This window comes from Chiloscyllium plagiosum, unplaced genomic scaffold (assembly GCF_037043375.1).
Source record: "Chiloscyllium plagiosum isolate Xiang-an unplaced genomic scaffold, Cpla_swu_hap1 HiC_scaffold_5, whole genome shotgun sequence".
NCBI classification, from domain to species: domain Eukaryota; kingdom Metazoa; phylum Chordata; class Chondrichthyes; order Orectolobiformes; family Hemiscylliidae; genus Chiloscyllium; species Chiloscyllium plagiosum.
Window position 1 is genome coordinate 69,341,166 of NW_028270143.1, and position 27,313 is coordinate 69,368,478.

The following is a 27,313-nucleotide window of genomic DNA, read 5'->3' on the forward strand; positions in this document are numbered from 1 at the left end:
TCTATGACTCTATGGTGGCATTCAAAAACTCCTGTCTTACTTCAGGATTATAATGATGTTAGGTGGTTTTCCACTGCAATTGTGGGATTGCTCATCACCTTCTGTACAATAGATACATAAAAATAAATTTAAAGATGGACAATGAATATGGATACAAACAATGAACTCCTTTACTTTGATGAGATCCAAAGACCATCTTGTCATGGATCTCAAAAGTTGTGTTTTTGAAAAGATACCAGAAACATAGACAGCTTGATACCCTTCAATTGGAACAGGAACATACTGGCAAAAAGAAAATGATGCATATTTCATTTCAACTTTTCTTGCCTGATGTTCATAAGACAATATTAAAATTACATAAAATGGATTAGGAGACAAATTTTATTGTGCATTCATTTAGAATATAATATTAACATAGTTGTATAATGTCTAAAACATTCTGGTATGTAAACACTATTTACCAAAAGTAATGCACATCACATTACTTTGTTGACTAATGGAAACAAATGATTTGCCGAGAGGTTTATTAATTAATCACTTCAAACCTTCAGCTAGCCCAATGAGCTTGGAGCGGAAAATCAATTACAGTAGGATTATAATAAAACTGCTGAGGAAAAGACATAATCAAATTTCAAAAGTATACAGATTTATTAGAACAAGCCCCAAAAGTTGCAAGTCCCCAGAAGCACTGTGGAATTGGTGCAGAATACCAAAGAGTCACAGCGACACAGAACAGAGAACAGACCCTTTAGCCCAACATGTCTATGTTTTCACAAACCTTGCAAAAATGTCTATGTCAATCAACAAACGCCAAACTACACTAGGTCCTACTATGCCTGGGACTTTCAGTACTCATCCAGATGCTTTTTAAATGTTGCGAAAGTAATTGCCTCCATCACCTTCTCAGGCAGCATGTTCCATATATCCACGACTGTCTCGGTCAAGTCTTTTTTCTCAGATTTCCTCTCAGCCAACTGCTCCTCACCGTAAACTTATGCTCTCTGGTCTTAGACACACCTGCCATGAGGAAGACATTCTCACAATGTACTCTGTCTATGCTGTCAGTTTTGCAGATCTCAGGGCAACCACATCCTTCTGATAATGTGGTGGCCAAGAAATACACACAATATTCCATCTGTGGCCTAACCAATCTTTTGTAAAGCTGCAACAAGACTTCCTTGATCCTACATTCCACTCTCTGACTAATAAAGGCATGCATTGCACCTTCAGAGATCTATGGACTTGTACACTAACATCCTTTAGTTTCTCAGTACACCATCGGTAGCTACCATTCATTGTGCTTATCCTTCCCTTATTAGTCCTCCCGAAATTAGACCTTGCACTTATCAGGATTAAAATCCATCTGCCATTGCTCTGCCCAATTCACCAGCTGATCGATATCAGATTATAGCCTGAGACCATCCTCCTAATCATCAACACCTCTCCAAACCATCTACCAACCTACTAATTGAACCTCTGACATGCACATCTAAGTCGTTATTGTGAATAATAAACTGCTAGGTTCCCAGCACCACTCTTTTTGCTACACTGCTGGCCCCGAGCCTCCAATTACAAAAACAACCCTCCACCATCACCCTTTGCCGTCTATTTGTAAGCCATTTTGGATCCAGTTTGCCAACTTGCCTTCAATCTTATATGGGCTCTTACCTCTTGGACCAGCCTTTCCTATGAGACCTGAACAAAAGCCTTACTGAAGTGCATGTAAACTACATCCACTCCACTACAGTTATCTATTCAGTCACCTTTTCAAAAAATATCAATTAAACTTGTCAGACAAGACCTCCCTTTAATAAATGCATGCTGACCAATCCCTAGTTTTTCAAGTGTTGATTAATCCTGTCTTCAGAATTTGTTCCAATAATTTCCCAACCAATGACATCAGACTAATTGTCTGTAATTATGTGGCTTATCCCTGCTGCCCTGCATGAACAAAGGAACCACATTAGCTATCCTCTAGTCATCTGGCACTTCACCTTTTCGCCAGCGAAATGTTAAATATCTTTGCCAGAATCCTAACAATCTCCTCCCTTGCCTTCCATGGCAGTCTGGGATATATCTCATCAACCCCTGGGAATTTATGCACCTGTACACCCCCTAAAACATTTAATACCCCTCCTTATTAATTTTAGAATGTTCTAGAACCTCACCATCCTGATATCCCTGGCTACAATCCTCTATGAATACAAGCGAAAATAATTCATTTAAGACCTCATCCATGTCCATTGGCTCTACACACAGGTTGCTCCTTTCGTCTTGATTAAGTCCCACTCTTTCCCTGATAATCTTACACTTAACATACTTATAAAAAGCCTTGGGGTTTTCCTTGATTCTATCTGCCAAAGACATTTCACGCCCATCTTTACTCTCCTAATTTCCTTTTTAAGCAACCTCTTACGCTTTCTAAATATTTGAATGGCCTCCCCTGTTTTTAGATTAGATTAGATTAGATTACTTACAGTGTGGAAACAGGCCCTTCGGCCCAACAAGTCCACACCGACCCGCCAAAGCGCAACCCACCCATACCCCTACATTTACCCTTTATTACCTAACACTAAGGGCAATTTAGCATGGCCAATTCACCTGGCCCTGCACATCTTTGTGACTGTGGGAGGAAACCAGAGCACCCGGAGGAAACCCACGCAGACACGGGGAGAACGTGCAAACTCCACACAGTCAGTCGCCTGAGTCGGGAATTGAACCCGGGTCTCTGGCGCTGTGAGGCAGCAGTGCTAACCACTGTGCCACCGTGCCGCCCACACGGCACCTGACATGTGCTGTACCTGACATATGCTTGCTTCTTGATCAAACTCTTGATATTCCTTGACATGCAGCGTTTCCTGGACTTGCTGCACTTGCTCTTTACTATTAGAGGAACATGCTTGCCCTGAATTCTCACTGTACTACTTTTAAAAGACTCTAAATGTAGTCTTCCTGCAAATAGCTGCTCCCAGTCTGTTTGCCAGATTCTGTCTAATAACTTTCAAATCTGCCTTCCTCCAATTCAGAAATGTAATTTCTGCACTATCCTTATCCCTTTCCATAAACACTTTGATTGACAGAGTTATGGTCACTATGCAAAAGATTTACCCACTGAAACTTCAAGCACTCGACTGGCTTCTTTCCCCAGGATTAGGTCTAGCATTGCCCCATCGCTCGTACTGGCAGTAAAATCTCTCCTGGATTCACTTAAAGATTCCATCCCATTCACACTAAGGCAATCACAGTTAACGTTCATGAAGTTGAAAACCCCTACAACTATAATGCTGTTTCTCACACATTTCTCTGAGTTGCCTACATATCGACTCCTTTATCTTCCTCTGACTGTTGGGAGGCCTCAGTATAATCCCAGCAAAGTAATCTAAGGTCTACCCACATGACCTCATTTGAAGACTTTCTGATGCATCCTCCCTCATTACTGAAGTGATGGTTTCCTTTATCAATCATGCAATGCCTCCACCTCTCTTACTTCCTTCCCTTATCCCTGAATCTTCTATACCCTGGACTGCTAAGCTGTCCTTCCTTTAACCATGTCTCAGTAACTGTAACAAGATCGTTTTCCTATGTGCTAATCAATGCTCACAGTTCATCCACCTCAACAGTCAAGCTACTTGCACTAAAATAGACAATTCAGTTTTCTAGACCATCTGTATATCTTATCCTGTCCATATCTTCTCCACCTATTGGACTGTCTTAACATTCCTTCGGTATATGACAAGACCTTGCTCTTGACTTTACATCTACTCTGTGCCCTATCTTCCTGACAAGTCAAAGAGATAATTACAATCAACAAGTAGTCTCATCCAATAAATAAAGAATTTCAACTATAATCATAGACTTCTACATTGCGCAAAAGATAACAGCTGAATGAGGAAAACAAAATCTGGTTCCAGGTCTAAAATATTAATCAACTGAATACATCCATCATAGCAGTCAGCTACCCACAGCTCAATTAGCATACCTGATCAAGTAAATAGCCTGTTCCAAGCTTTCATAGTAACCCTTAATCATGCTGAAAGTGAAACCTAATATTATAATGAACAAATAGTGCAAACAAAGAGCTGTGTTCAAGGGGAAAATAAGAGTTAGCTAAATATTTTCTAGAGTCACTGCATGTCTTTTAGTATTTTATGAATAATAAAGACCATGTTGTGATATACTTTTTCAGCTATAAGTCAATAACTGGTCTATGACATAGTTTATAGGGTGTCCAAAGCAAAAGACAATGCTAATGGGTGGCATGACGGCTCAGTGGTTAGCATAGCTGCCTCAGCAGTGCCAGGAACTTGGGTTCAATTCGACCCTGGGCTATCTGTATGAAGTTTGTATATTCTCCCTGTGTCTGTGTGGGTTTCCTCTGGGTGCTCCTGTTTCCTCCCACAGTCCAAAGATGTGCAGGAAAGTTGAATTATCCATGGGAAATACAGGGTAAAAAGGCAAAAGGCGGGGGAATGGTGTTGAGTGTGGGGGTTGGGTCAATGCGGCATGCTCTTCAGAGGGTTGGTGTGGACTTGATGGGTCAAATAGCCTACTTCCACACCTGTAGGAATTCTATGATAGTACAGCTGGGAGAGAAAAAGATAGAGACAGGTGCTCTTTGTATGTATTAACAACAGAAAATAGGTCACCGTTGAAGAAATCAGAACTGCCAAACATGACACTTTGCTAACAGAGGGGCTGGAGTACAGAAGAAAGGCTGTGATCAAAATGGAGGACAGTGTTTGAGGACTTAAATATTTGAATGTTTACTCCTGGAAGGTGTAAAGTGCCTAGTATAAAATTAGGTTTTGTTCCTCCAGCTTGTGTTGGGCTTTGCTGGAACACTACAGCAGGCCTAGCAAAGAAACTTCATGATGACCACAAGAGGGTGTCCTGAAATAATAAGTAACTGGAAGATTGGGTTCAATCTTATGCTTATAGACAGAGGGGAAGGGAAGTGATTTGCAAAGAGGCCACCTAATCTGCACTTTATCTCACCAACATTGAGACGACTATATTGTGAACACTGAATGTAGTAAAAGAGATTGAAAAAAAAGTACAATTAATTGGCTGCTTCACTTGGAAGGTGAGTTTGGGGCCCTGGACAATGAATAGGAAGGAGGTAGAAGGGTGAGTGTTCCAGCTTTTGTGAGATCATGGGAAGGTGCAATGGGATACAAGAGGGAAATTGGTGAAGAGGTGTTTGTGATGGAGGAGTACTCCAGGGTGTCACAGACGGAACAGCTTCTGAGGAATGCAGATAAGGGACACAAGAGAAGATGTGTATGATCATGGTATTCTGCTGGAGGTGACAGAAATGGAGAATGATGGCAGAAATCCTCACACCACCGATGCTGCTTGAATTGTTGGGTCCTTTTTAGAATTTTTGCTTTTATACAGAATAATTAACAATCCCATTATGTTAAACAAAATTACTTGACAATTAGGTCAGATAGTTTTCTTAATGGTGAAGTAAGGAATACATAACGAGGCTTAGGTTTATTAGATCATGCAAGAAGCAAATATTCATGTTAGGGTATAATAATCAATCAAGCCTTATGTAAAAAGATCTGCTTTTACTTCCTGTTTAGCAAAAACATCAACATGTGAAAAAGGCTAACAAATCTATGAAAGAAGTTGCTATTTTTTAGTCACAAATATAGATCAAATTTTAAATGTTCAGTTTTTATTTTACAAAGTAAAAAGTTTACTTTTGTACTGAATCATATAATTATTATAACTATCGAAAGATATTTGTGTGATATCAACAGCTGTGACAGTGAATGCAGGTGGCAGCAGTAGGGAGACCCCCTTCATAAAGGTTCCCTTTCCACTGAATGGATTAACTTTCTGTGAAACAGCATGCTCACGTTAAAATAGGCGTCTATCTAAACCCTGGACTACACATTGAGCCCCATCTCAAGGGCCTCAAGAAGTACCATCAATGCCATTTCAGACAGATTCTCAGCATCAGCCGGGAGGACTAAAATCTGCCTTCTTGAAGCAACTAACATTACCAGCATTGAGGCCATGATCATTCTAAACCAATTGGCTGGACTGACCAAATGCTTAGGATACTTGAGTTCCGACTCAAGGAAGATAGTCAAGTGACAGGAGGGCCAAGGAAGCATTTCAAAGACTCCCTGAAGGCTTACCTCAAGAAATGCAAAACAGAGATATGCATAGCAGTCTCTTTCCCAGAAGAAATCGAACTGGAGGTAACGCCTGTATGAAGGGACACAATTCTTTGAGAATTCCTTCCTCACTGCGTGATAAGCCCCCAACCCCAGAAATATGTCCTTTAATTAGACCATTTGCTTTTCTCAGTATTAGCTGGTATTTCGTAATTAGGACTCTCCCCTCTGAGCCAGAAGGTTGTGGATTCAGATACCATTTCAGAGATTGATGGGCGGCACAGTGGCACAGTTGTTAGCACTGCTGCCTCACAGCACCAGAGACCCGGGTTCAATTTTCGCCTCAGGCGACTGTGTGGAGTTTGCACATTCTTCCCGTGTCTGCGTGGATTTCCTCCGGGTGCTCCGGTTTCCTCCCACAATCCAAAAATGTGCAGGTTAGGTGAATTGGCCATGCTAAATTGCCCGTAGTGTTAGTGAAGGGGTAAAAGTAGGGGAATGGGTCTGGGTGGGTTGCGCTTCAGTGGGTCAGTGTGGACTTGTTGGGCCGAAAGGCCTGTTTCCACACTGTAAGTAATCTAATCTAATCTAATACCCAGTGGCAAGAGGAAAAGGAACAGGAGAAAGGAACGCTCACAATCTCAAGGCAAAAGATCAATTCCACCTCCTGGAAAAACCTGCCAAATGTGTGGTAAGCGATGCAGCTCTAGGATCAGGCTCATCAACCACACAAGGAACCAAAGAACACATGACTTGTGACACAGAATTTCCCGTATTGGTTCGGGAATAATTGCTGACAATGATGACAACACAGTGGTGGCCATTTGGGCCATGTTATCTGTGCCTGATCAAATCATGAAAAGAGGTTGAGTAGTTTGGGCCTGTACTCAGGGGTGTTTACAAGAATGAGGGGAGATCTTATTGAAACAAATAAGATTTTTATGGGGTTTGAAAGGATAGATGTGGAATGGCTGTTTCTCCTTTTGGATAGGTTTAAATCCAGAAGGCATAATCTCAGAGCAGGGAGTCACCCATTTAAAACTGAGATGAGGAGGATTGTGGAATTCTTTACTGCAGGCTATATCTTACATTTATTCAAGGCTGAGGTAGGTAGGTTTCTAATTCCCCTTTAAAAGTCATGCTTGAATTTTCCTCCAACAAAATGTCAGGCAATGCATTCCATATTCATACCAGTTGCTGAAAAAACATTTTCCTCACTGTGCCTCCTGTTCAATCCCCTCAAACCTGTGCCGTCTGATTCTTAACACTCTCACAATTTGTCATAGATTCTCTCTATCTATAAATTAAAAAGTTATTTGCTAATTAAAGGATAAAAAAGAACAGTAGTTGAAAAATTCCACAGATGGCTGTAAAGGAGGCAAGTGTATGAATTTTACAATTGAGTGGAGGATAAAGATTCACTTGATCAGAGAAAAAATGATTGAACAGCAAAAGTTAAAATTCAACTATTATTCTCATCAGTAAAAAAGCACAGAAACAGGCTACTTGACCCAAGAAATGCCTATGGATATTCTCTACTCAGACCCTGTTCCATCGCTCCTACTTAATTTTAGTCAACCTAATTTCTTCTATTCCTTCTTTTCTCATATATATAGCTAGCCTCCCTCAAATACATCTCTATTATTTGCTCACATACTCTGTTAGCAACGCACACTATTTAGTTTGTTCAATTTTCTCTTCATTTCTTCAATTCTAAAACTTACAATCATTTCCTTTTTTAAAACTCATTCATGTGATGTGGGGCATTGGTGGTAGTGTAAGCATTTATGACCTGTCACTAACTGTTCTGGTGAAGGTTGTAGAGATCTGCGTTCTTGAAATGCTGCTATTTGTTGAATGTCGACAGACCCAACATGCTGTTCGGGAGGGAATTATGGGATTTTAATCCAGTAACACTGTAGGAACAGACATATAATTCCAATTCAGGATGGTGAGTGGTTTGAAGGGGAACATGGAAGAATATTGTTCCTATTATCTGCTGCTATTGCCCTTCTATCTGCAAGTCATTGTGGGTTTAAAATGTGCTGTCCAAGTAGCCTTAATGAATTTTGTGCAGTGGATCTTGTAGATGGTGCACACTGTTACTACTTCTGATGATGCATCTAGAGTGCTGTTGAAGCTGCAATTATGCATGCTTTTAGATAGTGGACAGCCTTTGGGGAATCAGGAGGCGATTTACTCACCATCGGATTCCTAGCCTCTGACTTGCTTTTGTTGTCATTGTATTTCTATGGCCAGTCCAGTTCAGTTTCTGGTCACTGCTTACCATCAGGATGCTGAAAGTGGGGGAATGCAGTGACAGCAATACCACTGAATATCAAGGGGAGATAATTAGATTCCTTTACATTGGACATTACCAGGTATAGTCGGTTCTATTATAATGCATGTTTCTGGAATGTGAATTGGCTATAATACGATTGAAGAAGTTAGGCCATTATTTGTTGAACATGAACTTTCCTTACCTATACTGGGGCTATAATGCAATTCCAGTCTCACTGGTTTAAATGGTGCTATTACATGATTTTCTTATAATGTGGGATCACACAGGAACCGAACTATTGCCTGATATCAGAACAGGCTGTATTTGTATGGCGTGAATGTCATTTGTCACCTATCAGTCCAAGCCTAAATATTGTCTAAGTCTTTCTGCATTTGTACATAGACTGCTTCAGTATCTGGGGAGTTACAAATTGTGCTGAACATTATACAACCATCAGCAGACATCCCCATTTCCGATCTTAATGACAGAAGGAAGGTCACTGATGAAGCAGCTGAAGAGGTTGGGGCTGGAATACTATCCTGAGGAATCACTGCAGCGATGTTCTGGAGGTCAGACGACTGACCTCCACCAGCCACAACCATCTTACTTTGGGCCACATGCGACTTCAACCAGCAGGGTAGACAAGTTAGATTTTATTTTGGAATGCTTCAATCTTCAATTCCCAGCTACAATTCTAAGAGTAGTCAGTGCCTCTCATTACTTTTAGTTTTGGAAGTGCAAATTTAACAATAAACATATGGAGGAAATTTTCTTAGTGACAAAATAGAAACTAAAACCTTGATTTATGAGACCAATCCCAAATGACGTCAAAAGAAACTAAGGATTTCATCTGTTTAATTTTACAAATGGATCAATTACTGCTGAGGAGGACGGTTGCAATTCACATGAAAGTATGATTGATACAGGCCATATTCAAAGGAATTAGATTGAAGGGCTTACTTTTTCATCTCTTTATATTAGAGCTTTTTTTCAAGTGCTCAATCAAGAATATTGATGAGTGTAGGCCAACATTATTAAAAGACAAATGGCATGTCATTCTATGATGATGATATAATCCAGCAAAGGCCTAGAAAATTCCCTAAAATATACATTTAAATAACATGAAGATGAACTTCAAAAGCTTATGGTTCAATAGTCTTACCGTTTCTTTGGCATTCACTTAAAATGTGAAAATTCCACCTTTTGACATGAGTCATTACTGAAAGAACTCACCACGTCTTTTCGTCCACCCATCGATTTGCTGTGCGACCGTGAACGAGAGATTGTATTAAAGAATGAATCCTTTTTTGCAGTGGAAAAGGGAGGTGAAGCTGTGTTATCTTTTGCAGTAGGCAAACTTTCAGTACTCGGCGAGGAACTAACATGAGTGGCACCATGACCTACAACAAATAGTTTAAAAGAACAAAAATTACCAGAGATTCATGATGTGTGCTTCAAAGGTCTTTTTGTCCAGTTCTGCACCAGTACAATACTGTGATATTTATTCATTTCATTTCCCTGATTGTTTACACAAATGATGGAAAACATGTAATAAACATATTTTATAAATATATCTGAATGATTCATAACAGTGAATATTCCAAGGTATGGACTCACCATTTCATAATTTCCAAATGAAATGTATATTCAATTTCATTACAGTTCAAATTATGGAACATTAAGGGTTTCTTCTGTGGAAAGTATTGTTATTCCTGACAGCATATCTCAGACTGAGACAAAATTCTTTTAACTACTAGCTACTGACTTCAACAGTTTTTTTTCATAATTAAAATGTAGAAGTGGCATTTGACAGATTTTCATTATGCTTCAATGTGCAAAATAGATAAGATTCCATTTCTACAATCTAGATTCCTTACATTTATTGTCTATATCCTTTAGTATGTGAAAATGTCTGATTCATAATTGCTGACATAGCATCATGTGCATTCTACCGGACTCTTTTTAAGTTACCTAAACAACATTTCTAAAAAGTGGCCAAACAGTTACATTATGTTAGATTACCCTACAATTAGTTGAAACAACAGCGAGGGGTCCAACTCTTGAATTCCTCAGACAATGTTTCTTCAGATAGTTGCAGACTGAGCTGTTAAACTGTATCACTTTGGGCAATGGATCCCAGCTGAGGAGAGTGTTTGACCAAATATTTTATCTGAACACTGTAAATAATGGTCCTGGAATGAGAACTCCCCAGCTTGCTATGACCATGTTCTGACCAGTTTGAGAGTGGAATTCATGTAATCACAAGTATAATGTAAAATAAATTGTTTTCCAGAGTCAGACAGACCATAAATGGGTGACAGTATTTCTCCCAAGCGGCTTGACAAGCATTTGCCCTGGCTGAACCTGATCAGCCAAACACCATAGGGCAGCACTTTAAATCTAAACTGAAAGCTGCTGACATCAGAGGAAAAATGGAGTTCATCTGTAAGGATCTCAAATTTTCTCTGCACAAAATCATGACAAAAATCAATCACAGCCCATTTACCTTCAATGCCTTAACCTACAGGGTCTGCTTATGATTGATGTTTTTATAGATATAAAAAAATTAACTTTTTTGCAGGTGTAACTGCAATGTAAAGTAATAAAAATATCATTTTTAATCATTTTTATTAGTTGGGTGATGAGGACAAGAAATGCTATTCCTTTTTTAAAACATACAGTCACAGCACTTGAAAAGTTAAATATTCATTCAGTAGTTTGTATATTAGTACATGTAGCTACTAGTATGTGCAACTGAACCACACTGAGAACTTGACTGACAATCTTAAATTGCTTATCATTGGGATTATTTAGCAAGTGTTGTCCAATTACATTTAATGGCAGGTACCATGTTTTGAGTTTTGTAAGCATAGACTGGTTAGGTATTTTTAGTATTGTGCCTGTTGTGAATAACATTGAGACCCATTCTCAGCTGACAGCATGGACATGTGCACACATTGTACCCATTTGAACTCAAAGCAGGTTATAGCCATTTGCTGGTTCGCTCCTCAAAGCAATATGTTGACTAGTCAGAGGCAACCTTTCTAGTTTAAATTTAAACAGTCTTAGCTGTTAATTGTCAGTCATCATCTATCCAGTGCATGGCCTATAGAACACCTCTACCAAAGTACACTTTCTAACCAATAAATATTTTTCTCAGAATACAAAAGATTGTTGCTTTTTACACTGGTATTTCTTGCGAATATCTTGATGAGTGTAAGACAAAAACATTTCAAAAAATATATTTTTCTTCAGCTCAAATGTTGATTTGTTCAAACACAATTTTGTTTGAACACAATGTCTCTTGAAGTGCTCAAAATGAACATCAATATGGATATGCTGTATGATCATTCAGTCCAAAATTTCTAATGCAACTAAAAAAAACTTTAAACTTTGTTCATGTTCTAATTCAGTGACATGGAATTTCCTGAATGGGCAATTAACAAATAATGGCCACTGTCGATGAAACGTTCCAGATATTCAAAAAATACTTCTTGCATTGCAGAACGTATAAGCAGAGCACTTATTGCAGGCAGTAAGAAAAGTTAAAATTGAGAAAATGTTTTGTTTTAAACAGTCTCCTTTAATTCCAGATAAAATGGAGTAGTTTGAAGTGGCGGGTGGGACCTCCCGTGAAATCAAGTCAAAGACGAGTGCATCAACCCTGGCTGCTGAGAGGGACGGGGGCCCAAGTTGAAACTTAACCAATAAACAGAATGCTGCTGAAGATGGATTCTTATTTTGAAGAAACAAAGATTGTGAAGGGTTAGATGCCAGGAATCTTCAGAGGGTATCTCAATGTTGAAAGTTCATTTAATTATGCCCAGGAAGTTGAGTGAAAGGACATTGTCTAAATGGACAATGGAAGATTCAGCCCAAGTGTGAAACATATGACCAAGGAGAAGGAGTAGGTCATTCAGCCCCTCTGCCACTCAATAAAATCAAAGATTTACAACTGTAATATCAAATCTGCATTATCACTTATCCTCACTACCTTTTCTGCACCTTTCTTAACAAGAATCTATCACTGGCTTAAAGGTATCCAAGAACTTTGATTCTATCACTTTTCAGGAAACACTCGATGATTCCCCAGTCTGCAGAGATTGTCTTATGAGCATTGGCTGAACAGGTTTGGACTCTAGCTCAGTCCTCTGATCCTGCTTTATCCCCTATCTTTCGTTTCCTTTTGCCCAAGCATGTGTTATCTTGTGGGTGGCACGGTGGCACAGTGGTTAGCACTGCTGCCTCACAGCGCCAGAGACCCGGGTTCAATTCCCGACTCAGGCGACTGACTGTGTGGAGTTTGCACGTTCTCCCCGTGTCTGAGGGTCAGGTGAATTGGCCATGCTAAATTGCCCGTAGTGTTAGGTAAGGGGTAGATGTGTAGGGGTATGGGTGGGTTGCGCTTCGGCGGGGCGGTGTGGACTTGTGGGGCCGAAGGGCCTGTTTCCACACTGTAAGTAATCTAATCTAATCTAATCTACTCATTGGAGTTAAGAAGAATGAGAGATAATCTCATTGAAACATACAGGATTCTTAAGGGCCTTGACAGGATAAATAATGAGAGGATGCTTCCCCTCATGGGACAGTCAAGGCACAGTCTCAGAATAAAGGGGTACCAATTCAAGACTGAGATGTGAAGGAATTTCTTCTCTTAGAGGGTTGATGGTCTTTGGAACTCCACGTTACGGAGAACTGTGGGGGCAGAATCCTTGTGTATATTTAAGGTTGAGATAAATCGATTTTTGATCAGTAGGGAAAGATCAAGAGGAAATGCATGAAAGTGGATGTGAAGAATGCCATTGGGTCAGCCATGATCCCGTTGAATGGCAGAACAGGCTCGAGGGGCCAAGTGGCCTATTCCTATTCCTATTTCTTATATTAAATCTGTAAGAAAAAAATTATTTGCCTCATCTCTGGTTTTAAATGGGCAACTTGTTATTTTTAAACAGTGACTCCCTAGTTCTAGATTGTAAGAGAAAACATCTTCTTCACATCTATCTTGCAAAGACTCGTCAGGACCTCCCTCTGCCCTTTAATACACCATCCTATTGTCTGGCTAACATCTCTGTCTCAGGTTGCTGCAGTACTCCAGCAAAACTCAGCACCTTGGGAACCTGCAGTCTTCTGGACTCAATATCAAGTTCAATACCTTTAGGGCTTGAACTCTCCCATGTATATACTCCAACCCCCATACGTCAGGGTTTGTTATCACATAGTTTGCTATGTCAGCCACAGTTAACCACTAACAGTCACCATTAATAGCTATTCACTCTCCTAGCCAGATCGTTATCCACTCCTTTGTCTGTCCACTCTCTTTGGGCTCTAGTCCTTACCCATTGTTTACTCTTTACCCCCTCTCACCACCCCACCTTTTGCAAACTGACATTTTCTGAGCTATCATCGCTCTGAAGAAGAGTCACTCAATCTGAAACTTTAACTCTGATTTCTCCCCACAGATGCTGCCTGACCTGCTGAACTTTTCCAGCATTTTCTGATTTTGTTCCTCAGGACCTTAATATGTTTCATTCAACTTGCCTTTTACTCTTCTAAATCCCAGCAGAGTAAGCCTAGCCTCTCCAATTTTTCCTATAAGACAACCTACTCATTTCCGGTATTAGACTGGTCACTCTTCTCTGAGCTGCTTTCAATGCATTTACATCCTGCCTAAATACTGAGCACTCCAGATTCAGTCTCTCTGATGCCCTGTAAAACTGAAGCATTTGTTCCCTGTTTTTGCATTCAATTCCCCTCAGTTAAGTAAGAACTTTTTTTAAGCTTTCGTAATTACTTGCTGTACTTATACTAACCTTCTCTCATTTACGCCTGAATTCCTCTGCACCTCAGAGCTTTGCTGAATGGTGAAAAATTGCAAATGTGCTATTTCTTTATTCTTCCTGCCAAAAAGGACAATTTCACATTTTCCCACATTACACTCCATTTGTCACAGTTTTTCCCACTCACTAAAATTACAATTTTGACCTTAACTGGTTTTCATAATTTACTTTCTTACCTACCTTTGTGTCATTAGCAAATAATACCTTAGATGAAAGGGCAGAAGGTATGTACATAAATTGCAAACAGTTGAAGTTCCAATACTGATCCTGCTGTTACATCATTCTGTATATCTTCCAACCTGAATGACCATCCTCTGTTAGCCAGCCAATCTTCTACTATTGTCAACATGCTACCCCCTAAACAATGAGATTTATTTTCTGTAATAACCTTGATATGGACACTTTATTAAATGCCTTCTGGAAATTTAAGTACAATACCGGCTTCCCTTTATCCACATAGAATCATAGAAAATAGGAGGAGTAGGCCATTTGGTCCTTTGAGCCTATGGCGGCATTCAATGTGATCATCTTTGACCATCCAGCTCAGTCCTCTGATCCTGCTTTATCCCCTATCTTTCGTTTCCTTTTGCCCAAGCATGAGTTATCTTGTGGGCGGCACGGTGGCACAGTGGTTAGCACTGCTGCCTCACAGCGCCAGAGACCCGGGTTCATTTCCCACCTCAGGCGACTGACTGTGTGGAGTTTGCATGTTCTCCCTGTGTCTGCGTGGGTTTCCTCCAGGTGCTCCGGTTTCCTCCCACAGTCCAAAGCTGTGCAGGTCAGGTGAATTGGCCATACTAAATTGCCTGTAGTGTTAGGTAAGGGGTAAATGTAGGTGGGTTGCGCTTTGGTGGGTCGGTGTGGACTTGTTGGGCCGAAGGGCCTGTTTCCACACTGTAATGAAATGTAATGTAATCTAATCTCCTCAAATAACTTCAATAGTTTGGTCAAATATGACTTCCCTTTCACTAAACTACCTTTTATCGGAGATATCCAATTTGGCCCCATGAACTTTGTAACCTTTAACTTACTAACTATATCTCCTATGTTCACATCCAAATTATTGATATAAATAGCAAAAAGCAGTAGAACCAGCATCGATCATTATAGCACTCCACTGGTCACAGGCCTCCAGTCTGAAAAGCAACCCTCCACCACCACCCTCTGTCTTTTATCCTCAGGCCAGTTCTGTATCCAAATAGCCGGTTCTCCCTGTATTCCATGTGATCCAACCTTGTTAACCAGTCTACCATGAGAAACCTTGTCAAATGCCTTACTGAAGTCCATGTAGATCATGTTCACCGCTCTGCCCTTATCAATTCTCTTGGTTACTTCTTCAAAAAACTCAAATCAAGTTTGTGCATGGGAAATCTTTTTCTCACTAAGCCATGTTGACTTTCCCTAATCAACCTTTGCCTTTCTAAATACATGTGCCTCAGGATTCCCTCCAACAACTTGCCCACCACCGATGTCAGGTTCACTGGTCTATAGTTCCATGGATTTTCCATACCACCTTTCTTAAGCAGTGGTTGTGAAAGTGGAGTTGTGGTTAGATAGGATAGTGAAGGCAGTGTTGATATGTTTGCCTTTATTGGTCAATGCATTGAGAATAGGAGTAGGGAGGTCATGTTACGGCTGTACAATTCATTGGTTTGGCCACTTTTTAATTCTGCATGCAGGATTAGATATAGGTCTCCCTCCTATAGAAGGATGTTGTGAAATTTGAAAGAGTTTAGAAACGATTTATGAAGATGTTGCCAGGGTTGGAGGATTTGAGCTTTAGGAGTGTCAGTAACCCTATAGAAGTGTATAAAATCATTAAGGGCATGGATAGGGTAAATAGGCAAGGTCTTTTCCCTGGGGTCGGAGCATCCAAAACTAGAGGGCATAGGTTTAAGGTGAGAGGGAAAATATATAAAAGGAACCTAAGGGACTTTTTCACGCAGAGGGTGGTGCGTGAATGAATGAGCTGCCAAAGGAAGTGGTGGAGGTTGGTACAATTACAACATTTAAAAGACCCTGGATGGGTATATGAACAGGAAGGGTTCAGAGTATACGGGCCAAATGCTGGCAAATAGGGCTAGATTTATATAGGATATCTGGTCAGCACGGACACGTTGGACCGAAGGGCTGGTTTCTGTGCTGTATATATCTCTGACTTTAAAGGACATACAATTTTGTTTGCAATAATACAAAATAATGTGCAACCTTGTATTGATTAACTTGTCATCATTTCATTTACAACAGTGTAACTTGGCTGTGTGCAAACTGACTTCTGTGTTTAGTGACAAAATAAACTTTAAGCTAAAAATTCTTGTCAAGTAACTATGCTGCAAAAGAATTTGAAGTGATTGAGAAACTGATCCAAGAATGTAAGAAGGAATCTTCCCTGAAGGTTTCCAAGACCAAAGCATATTGTACCTATTCTTGGCCTCAGTAAGGGGATTACATTGTGGGATCAATGGGCATATTTACAGAGAAAAAGACCATAAGATACAGTCGGTTCTGCTATAAAGCATGTTGCTTCAACCCAAATTGGCTTTAATGCGATTGAGTTATTTGTAAAATGTGAACTTTCCTTACTTGTATTGGTTATAAAGCAATTCCAGCCCCATTAGTTTAAAAGGCGCAGCTATTGTGTAATTTTCTTATAACACGAGATCAAACGAGAACATAACTATTGCTTTATATCAGCACTGACCAAATACGAGCTGAATTAGGCCATTTGGCCCAGTGAGTCTGCTCCACTGATCCATCATGGCTGATATGTTTCTCAAACCCAATCTCCTCTTTTCTCCCTGTAACTCTTGATCCTCTCACCAATCAAGAACCTATTTCTCTGTCTTCAATATACTCAATCATTTGGCCTTCACAGCCTTCTGTGGCAACGAGTTCGACAAGTTCACACTCTCTGGCTGAAGAAAGTTCTTCTCATCTTGGTTTTGAAGGGTTGTTCCTTCACCCTGAGCCTGTGCCCTCGGGTGGTGATCTCTCCTACTATTGGAAATATCTTGTCCATGTCCACCCTAACCAGCCTCTCAGTATTGTGCAAATTTCAATGAGATCCCCCCTCATTCTTCTAAACTCCAAACAGACCCAGAGTTCTCATCTGCTCCTCATATGTCAAGCCCTTCATCCCCTGGATCACTCTCAAAAACTTCCTTTGGAACACCTCCAATGCTTGGACATTCTTCTTTAGATACAGGACCCAAAACTGCTAATAATATTCCAAATGCGGTCTGACTAGAGCCTTATACAGTCTCATCAGCACAGCCAAGCTCTTGTATTCTAGCAGTCCTGGAAAGAAAGCTAACAGTGCATTTGTCTTCATATCTGCTGCCTGGACCTGCATGTTAACTTATGAGAATCCTAAACTATCACTCCCACGTCCTTCTGTGCTTCAGATTTCCAAAACCTTTCATATTTAGAAAATTGTGTAAACCTTTATTCTTCTTATCAAAGTGCATAACATCACACTTTCCCACAATGTTTTCCATCTGCCACTTTTTTGCCCACTCTCCTAGCCTGTACCAATCCTTCTGCAGCCTCCCCATTTCCTCAACACTGCCTGTTCCCCAACTAATCTTTCTGTTATCTGCAAAATTAGCAACTGTGCCCGCAATTCCTTCATTGAGATCGTTAATTTTTAATGTGAACAGTTGTGGTCCCAACACTGACCCCTGTGGAACTCCACTAATCCTGAGAAAGATCCCTTTATCCTCACTCACTGTCTTCTGCCAGTCAGCTAATTCTTTATCCATGCCAGTACCTTGCCCTCTTAACTTGTTTAGCAGCCTCCTGTGTGACTCCTTGTTAAAGGCCTTCTAGAAATCCAAACGGATCATGTCCACTGGCTCTCTTTTGTCTTGTCTAACTTGCACACTTGCCTCCTTGAAGAATTATAACATAGCTGTCAGGCATGAACTCCCAAAGCCGTGCTGAATCAGTTCTATTTTACTAAGTACTTCCAGGTACTCTGTAATCTCATCATTACCAATGACTGAGGTTAGGTTAATTTCCTGGCTTCTGCCTCCCTTCCTTCTTAAACAGTGGATAGCATTAGTCATTTTCCAATCCTTCCTGAGACCCCACCCTGACTCCAATGATTTCTGAAAGATCACTACCAATATCTCCATAATCTTGTCAGCTATCTCCTTCAGAACTCTGGGGTGCAGTCCATCTGGTCCAGGTGATATATCCACTTTCAGACCTTTTAGCTTCTCCAGCATCTTCTCCTTAATGCTGGCCACTGCATTCATTGCTGCCCCTGACTCTCTTGAAGTTTTGGTATGCTGCTGGTATCTACCACTGTGAAAACTGATGCAAAATATCTATCGCGTTCCTTCACCATTTCTTTGTGCCTCATGACTACTTCTCTAGCCAAAGTTTCTAGCAGTCCAATGTCCACTTTTGTGTCTCTCGTTTCTTTCATATAACACCAAAGAAAACTCTTGCAATCTTCTTATATAGCTAGCTTACTCTCATATTTCATCCTATCCTTGCTTATTATTTCAATTATTTTCTGCTGGTTTTTAAAGGCTTCCCAATCCTCTAACTTCCCACTAATCTTCACCACATGTTATGCTTTTTCTTTTACTTGAATGCTGTCCTTAGTATGCTTTTGTTTCTTTGGGGTGAATTTCTGCTGTGCCTCCTGAATTATTCCCAGAAACTCCTGCCATTGCTGCTCCACCGATTTCTCTGCTTGACTTCTCATCCAATCAGCTCTGGCCAGCTCCTTCCTCAGGTCTTAGGGGTTACTTTTACTCAGTTGTAATATAACAACATCTCAACAAGCTTCTCCCCCTTAAACTACAAGATCGATTCTCTCATTATGGTTACTGGCCCCTTTACCTTCATGTCTTTCTTACATGCCTTTTGTATTTCCTGATTTAACTTCTTTCCCACATCCTGATTAAGGAACGGCCTGGTGAAGTGTTTTTGCCCAAAATGTCAGCTCTCCTGCTCCTTGGATGCTGCCTGACTCCCTATGATTTTCCGTCGTCATATTTTTCGACTGACTCTCCAGCATCTGCAGTCCTCACTTTCTTCTAGAAGATTATTTTGTTTAAGTCAAATAAGTTGACTCATTAATGTTGAGAAACATGCTTTATTTTATATTATTATGTAAAGATGAGTTGGACTAATTAAGAGCCCATACCCAACTGAGATTCCGCATAGTTTTGTGCAGAGGGTGCTGCGTACTGTATATTCAATGAGCTGCCAGTGTAAGTGGTGAAGGTGAGTACAATTACAACATTTAAACAACATTTGGACAGGTACATGGTTAGGGAAGGTTTAGAAGCATATGGGCCAAATGCAGGGAAATAGGACGAGGTCAGTTTAGGAAACCTGGTCGGCATAGTTGCATTGGACCAAAGAGCCTGTTTCTGTGCTATATGACTCTATAACACCTTCAGGAGGGCAGTTAAGGATTAGCAATAAATGCTGGTCAAGCTAGTGATGCCCGCATCCGAGTAACTGAAAATGAAATTACCCAAGAAAACCTAGCATCCTCCCTCCTGCCCTCATTTTGGGCACTCCATCATCCTGCTGGGGCCAACCTGACAGCTCCAGTGAGCCCCATCCACACTCACCTCCATCTGATGTTTATTTCATTGTGGCTGAGTTCAGTGCAAAGGGAGATGGAGATGCTTTAATCAAGGTTTATGCAAGAAGTATACTCTCTAGAATGAGAGGAAAGGGAGAGAAGAGGGACCATTCAAGTAGAGTGAGGAAATAGGAATGTAGTTATGGTAGGGGACCGTATTATTAGGGTGATAGATATCACTTTCTGCAGCTGTGAGCAGGAATCCTGAAAGCTGCCTGTTTGATGCTGGGGTTAAGGACATGCCCTCCCGACTGGAGAAGAACTTGGAGGGGAGAAGGGAAGGGATCCTGTAGTTGCAATACACATTGGCACCAATGAAATTGGCAGGGCTAGAAAGGAGATTTGGCTGAAAGGTTTTGAATAGTTAGATTAGATTAGATTACTTACAGTGTGGAAACAGGCCCTTCGGCCCAACAAGTCCACACCGACCCTCTGAAGCGCAACCCACCCAGACCCATTCCCCTACATTTACCCCTTCATCTAACACTACGGGCAATTTAACTTGGCCAATTCACCTAACCTGCACATTTTTGGATTGTGGGAGGAAACCGGAGCACCTGGAGGAAACCCACGCAGACACAGGGAGAACGTGCAAACTCCACACAGAGAGTCGCCTGAGGCGGGAATTGAACCCGGGTCTCTGGCGCTGTGAGGCAGCAGTGCTAACCACTGTGCCGCCCACGGTGCTAGGTTAAAATGCAGAAGCTCCAAGGCAATATTCGCAGGATTGCTCCTTGAGTCATAGGGAAACTGGCATCAGATAAATAATATCAAGGAGTTAAATATGTGACTTAAAGATTGGTGTGGGCAGAATGGGGTTCCGTTCGTGGGGAACTGGCACTAGTACTGGGGTAGAAGGGAGCTGTTCTAATGGGATGGGCTTCACTTGAACTATGCTGGGAGCAGTGACCTAGCAAATCAAATAACCAGGACTGTGGCGATATCCATAAACTAACTGTATATCTGTGTGTGTGTAAATACTGGCTTACAAAGGAAGATGATATGGCATTACACGGAAACTTTTTGGAGAGTGGAACAGAATATACAAACAAAGAAAAAAAGCAATAGTGAACAGGGTCAAAATGAGATTCTAAAGGGTTAATTTGTTCTGCTGCTTGCAAGAAATTGGATATCCCAAGGGTAGGGTGGTATGCATTACAGGTAGAACGTAAGGAACTTACATTCCCATCTCTTGCCATTAAGAACCATTTGCATGGTCATTTCCTAGTTATTCCGAGTAAAGGAATTACATTATCGTCCCCTATTCAGAATCAATAAGAACATTGCAATTAAAGTTCTGACTACTCCCTGCAGTTAAAAAAATGATTCACAACAGATCTAGCCATTAAGGGATGATTTACATTACATTGTTTCTGGAAATGATGTGATCTCTACATTGTGTTGAGTGGTATGTGACTGTGCTGGAATGGCTGGGGGTCATCTTATGGGCGTTACTGACTGTAATGTGAAACTCTTGTACCATACAAAGGAAGGATTGTTTCATTTGTTCAAGGAAATCTTTGACATGGCTCCACCAGCCCTGCGAAGTGTCTTAAGGGTTCCTTCAGAAAGCTTGTACTTGTTTCATAAAATTTTGGTTGTTCATAGAAGTTGGCGTGTTGCAGTTACATCAAGTGTGTAAGAATCTCAAGAAAAAGAACTTAACAAAAAGGCAAAAAGATATAAACAGACAAAATTAATGGCTTCACGTCAGCTCTGATAAAGAGTCATCTAGACTCCTAATATTAGCTTGCTGTCTGACCCACAGTGATTCCAGCCTCTGCAATAATTTGCTCCTACCTGTTTGCAAAATTAATGGCTCTTTACTATAATATGTGTAGTGTTTGGAACAAAATAAATAAATTAATAGCACAAATACAAGTTAACAGGTATGATCTTATCGCCATACAGAGACATGATTGCATTTTGCAGTCACAATAGAGGTGTTAAGTGATTAGATTAGATTACTTACAGTGTGGAAACAGGCCCTTCGGCCCAACAAGTCCACACCAACCCGCCGAAGCGTAATCCACCCATTCCCCTACAATCACCCCTTTACCTAACACTACGGGCAATTTAGCTAAATTCACCTGACCTGCACATCTTTGGACTGTGGGAGGAAACCAGAGCACCCGGAGGAAACCCACGCCGACACGGGGAGAATGTGCAAACTCCACACAGTCAGTCGCCTGAGTCGGGAATTGAACCCAGGTCTCTGGCGCTGTGAGGCAGCAGTGCTAACCACTGTACCACCGTGCCGCCCACCGTATTAATTAAATGGAGAAAGATCGCAGAAAGTTATAAAACAGATAGACTGGGCAGTCCTCACTCATGAATTGCAAAGAACTAGCATCTAAGTTCAGAGGGTATTGGGAAGGCAAATTTAACATTGGCTTATATTTCAAAGGAAATATAATATAAAAGTAGGTAGGCTTTGCTAAAACTATACAAGGCACTAGTTAGACTACTACATATAGATAAGTGTGAAGTCTTGGATTTTGGAAAGTCAAATCAAAGTAGGAGTTTCATGGTGAATGGTAGGGCCTTAAGGAGTGTAGTGGAAAAGAGGGATCTTGGAGTTCAGGTTCACAGTTCTCTGAAAGTGGAATCACAAGTAGACAGGGCAGTGAAGGCAGCTTTTGGCATACGGCCTTCATCAGTCAGGGCATTGAGTATAGAAGTTGACAAGATACGTTGCAGTTAGACAGGACGTTAGTGAGGCCGCACTTGGAGTATTTTGTTCAGTTTTGGTCAGCTTGTTATAGGAAGGGTGTTAGTAAACTGGAAAGAGTGCAGAAGAAATTTACAAGGATGTTGCCTGGACTCCATGGCTTGAGTTATACGGAGAGGTTGGACAAGCTCGGACGATTTTCTTTAGAATGTAGGAGACTGAGGGGCTCCTAATAGAGGTGTATAAGATCATGAGAGGCATACATAGGGTGAACGCACTCAGTCTTTTTCAAGGACTAGAGGGCACCAGTTTAAGGTGAGAGGGAAAAGAATAAAAGGGAACCTGAGGGGCAACTTTTTTTTTTTACACAGAGGGTGGTATGCATAAGGAATGAGCTGCCAGCGGAAGTGGTTGAGGCAGGCCGATCAACAACATTTAAAAGGCATTTGGACAAATACATAGATCGGAAAGGTTTAGAAGGATATGGGCCAAGTGCAGGGAAATGGGCTTAGCGTGGGTGAACATATTGGTTGACATGGACTAGTTTGGGCCAAAAGAACTGTCTCATGTTCCAGGTTTCTATGACTCTACAACTAGAATACTGTGAACAGTTTTGGGCTCCTTATCTAGGCAAGATATAGTGGAATTGTAAGTCCAGAGAAATTTCACTTGGCTGATAGCAATTACAGAGGGGTTGCTTTTTGGCAAGTGGATGAGCAAGTTGGGCTGTACTCACTTGAATTTAGAAGAATTAGAGGTGACATTATTGAAATCAACAATATTTTTAGGGGACTTGACAGGGTGGATGTGGAAAGGTGACGTTCCCTTGTGAGAGAATCCAGCACCAGGGGACACAATGTCAGAGCAAGGGACTGTCCGGTCAGAACAGAGATGAGGAGGAATTTCTTCTCCGAGGATAGTTAATCTGTGGAATTCTTTACCTCAGAGGACTGTTGAGGCTGTGTCATTAAGTTCATTCAAGGTTAGGAGAGACAGATTTTTAATCTGTAAGGGAATCAAAGGTTAAAGGAAAAAGGCAGGAAAGAAGAGTTGAGGATTATCGGATTAGCCACGATCTCATTGAATAGTGGAGCAAGTTTGATGGGCTGAGTGGCCTACTTTGCTTCTCGGTCTTATGGTTCTATGGCTGTAGCAGCCCCCTAGCAGCGGTGACAGAGCTCAGTGGCTGGTAGATTCTAAAGGCAGGGCATCCTGCCTTAGTGGATCAGAAATCACAAGCCATAGGCAATTAACTATGTGTGACTGTAAAATCAGAGCCAATTAACCATGTATGACTGTAAAACCAGGGCCAATTCAGGCTGGATTTCATCTGACTTTCCAGCTGTCGATCACCACCCTGAGAGAGTCAGGTCCTTGATTTGTGCTAATGTTAATCAGCACATTATTTCCTCCATGTAAATGGTACACTTGGAGCCATTTTAATGTGCCCTTTTGGAATTATGAAATGTGTCATAATGCATTCAGTACAAATATCTCTTCATCAACAATGGGCACACGTGAAACTTGAATTAATGGTAACTTTTGAGCATATCTGTGTAAATGCTGTAATAAGGATACACATGTCCATACACATGGAGAAAACTGATGGTAAAACTTTCAAATAACCGTTCGTTCCGCACCTTTACGGCAAAATTTTACTTACTTTTGTTCACATTTCTTCATCTACACACATAGCGCTGTAACTGCACTCTTTTAAGGAAGATATTCTTGCATACAGACTTATAACAATAAAAGGGAAAACATGCATGCTCCAGATTCAATTTGTCAGTTAAGCATGCAAACAATCACAGCAAGGCAGACAGTTTCATGAAATTGATTAATTATTTGAACGATATTGCCCCATAGTGGCGAGAACCTGACAATGGATCACAGTAGCTAGAAATGAATATGATATCAAGGCAACAAGGAAACAAATCAAAACAATGCTTCAACGAGCACAAGCAAATGCCACTACAACAGCTGACTAAAAAAGCAAGTTACTACAGTGAATGTTACCTGGGAGCTCAGTAATTGTCTCGACATGGATACAAGCCTTAGCATCATCTCCTGTAACTACCTGTCCTAGTAAATAAAAAAAGTTATTTGCATAGGCAGGACTAATTGTTTTATGCCACTACGTTTTGCCCTTTTTAAAAAAATGTACTTTGATTCTTGTATAATAAATTCAAAGGGAATAAAATCTGAAGCTGCTTTTGCTAAAGTGCAGAACACTAATAATCTACAATAAGTAAATAAATCTAAGCAACATATCAACTACCTATGAGAAAAACATGAAACATATTAGTTTAGCAAGCTTTTGATTTTCTTCTTGTATTCTTGGTGAGCTTCAACAGTGTCTCTCTGTAGGGACAACAAATTTGAACCCAGTCCAGTCTTGAAATGAGTCACACACAAGTATACTTTTCTAGAAGGGAAAGCTAGTGTGATCAGGGATGAGAACTGTATTAGCTACTCTAATCAAAACTTAGTCAGCCCAAGAATGGTTCCCCTCCAATTCTATATAAATTGAGATAATCTAACTTGAGAGTTCAGGGATCAAACCTCACTATTTTGGTCTGCATAGTATATCATATTATAGCTGACCTGTTGCTATTAAGTCACTGCAGGTCATTCTGAAGGCTGTAAGGAGAACAGCAAGAGGTTGTGAACTATGACATAGTATCAATACGTAGGTAAAAAGACGAATGCGGTCCCACAGCAGAATATTGTGAACAAGGAAATAAATTGGAAATATAAAAAAAGTAGGCCTTGGAAGTTGGTCATTTCAGGATTATTTTCATCATCATGAGCAAGTGAGATGAGGAATAGGAGAACAGACCAAATGAATGTGTGGCTGGTGGGATGGTGCAGGAGGCAGGGATTGAGACTTTTGAGGCATCAGGACCAATGAGGAAGATGCACAAGCTGGACAGGTCGCACCCCAACAGCATCAGAACCAATTTCTTCAGAGAGGCATTCACTGGGACAGTGGAGGAGGTTAAAGTAGAATGACCGAGGAATGGGAATCTCAACAGACAAACACAAATGAGGGAAATAAAGATGAAAATGAAAGATAATTAGAAAGCAGAAGAGGAATCAAGGGCTAACAGGAAATTGAGCTGGAGTACCAAACAAATGTGTAAAAATACTAAAAAGGACGGTCTAAAAGGTACTATGTCTGAATGCAAGGAGCACTGGTGATAAAATAGGTGAATGAATAGCATAACGATAGGGTATAATATGATTGCAATTAAAGTGGCATGGCCGCACGGTGCTCAAGGCTGGGAAGTGAACATCCAATGGTATTTGGGATGGTATTGTCAATAGATGATTAGATTAGTTCTTGGGTGGAGCTAAGATGCAACAGGGAGCTACTTGCAACAGGGAGCAAACACTTGTGGGAGCTACCGAAAGGATACAAACAATAGTGCTGAAGTAGGTGATAGCATTAAATAGGAAATGTAAGGTGCAGCAAGGATGCTACAGTAATCATGAGTGATGTTAACTTATATATATATATATATATATATATATATAAACTGGACAAACCATGTTAACAATAAAACTGGATGAATTTCTAGAGTGTGTACAATGTGGATTTTTAGACCAGTACATTGAAAAACTACTTGGGGGCAGCTATCCTACACTTGGTTTTGTGCAATGAGAAGGAGTTAATTATTAATCTTGTTGAGAGAGAACCTCTGGAAAAAAGCAGTCTCAACATGATAAAATTCTTCATGGGAATATAAAGTGAAGTAGTTCAGAACTAGTGTCCTGAATCTGAAGAAAGGAAACTATCCAAGTATGAAGAGCGAGTTGGCTGCAATTAACTGGGTAACTTGAATGAAGTTTTGCATGCACTGCAGTTATGTACTCCCTTTAGCGAAAGAACACAACAGGAAAAGTGACCTAACCATGGACAATAAAAGAAATTAAGTATGGAATTAGATCCAATGAGAAGTCATAGAAAGTTGCTGCAAAACAAACTTTAAGCCCCTGGACTGGGAGCAGTTTAAATTTCAGCATAGAAGACCAAGAGGGGGAAAGAAAGAGTGTGAGAGTAAACTTCCAAGGAACATAAAAGTGAAATGCAAGAGAAAAAAGGCTAGTGAAAACAAATGTAAGCCGCTGACAGAGAAGGGAGAATTGATAATGATGAACAAGGAAATAGTAAAGAAATTAAACTACTACCTTCATTCTGTCTTCTCAGACAACATAAAATCTTCTCAGAAATGCGAAGGAAGAAAGGATCATTTGGGAAGGAAGAATTGATGGAAATTTGTATTAGTTAGAAAAAGTAAGGCTGGAGAAGTTAGTAGGTCTCTTAACCTACATTCGAGAGTATGAAATGAAATGGCCAAAGATACAGTGGATGCACTGATTGTCATCTTCCAAAATTATATAGATTCTGAAACATTACTAGCAGATTGGACAGCGTCAGTTTAGCTCAGTTAGCTGAAGGATTGGTTTTCCAAACAGTGTGATGCTCAAGTGTGGGCTCAAAAGTGTGAGGACTCTCCTCAACCTCTCCCCTTGCCTGAGGTATAGTGGCTTCCAGGTTAAATCACCTTGAGTTGTCTCTCTCTCTCATGAGAGAGGAGTCTTATGGTCTAGTAAGACTATGGTGACTTGAACCTGACCTTGAGAGGTAGACTGAATGATGGCATATGTAATCCCACTATTAACAAAAGAAGAAAGGGAGAAAACTGGGCATTAGAGCCTGCTTAGTCTAACATCAGTAGTCAGGAGAGTACTTGAGTCTATTACAAATGGTGTGAAAAC

General features: G+C 40.6%; 1 protein-coding gene across 25 annotated transcripts in view; it reads right to left on the bottom strand.

Annotated features, from left to right (window-relative positions):
• The window catches only part of tbc1d5 (TBC1 domain family, member 5), a 524,363-nt gene that overhangs the window by 65,178 nt on the left and 431,872 nt on the right, over nt 1–27,313 (bottom strand). For 23 of the 25 annotated variants that reach the window (XM_087987287.1, XM_087987275.1, XM_087987279.1 and 20 more), the window contains 2 exons: nt 24,548–24,613; nt 9,646–9,812 (listed from right to left, as the gene is read on the bottom strand). In XM_087987287.1, the coding sequence (XP_087843413.1) occupies nt 9,646–9,812; nt 24,548–24,613 (233 nt within the window). The remainder of the gene's footprint in view (nt 1–9,645; nt 9,813–24,547; nt 24,614–27,313) is intronic. The other 2 variants (XM_043690206.2, XM_043690205.2) reach the window with 1 other exon arrangement.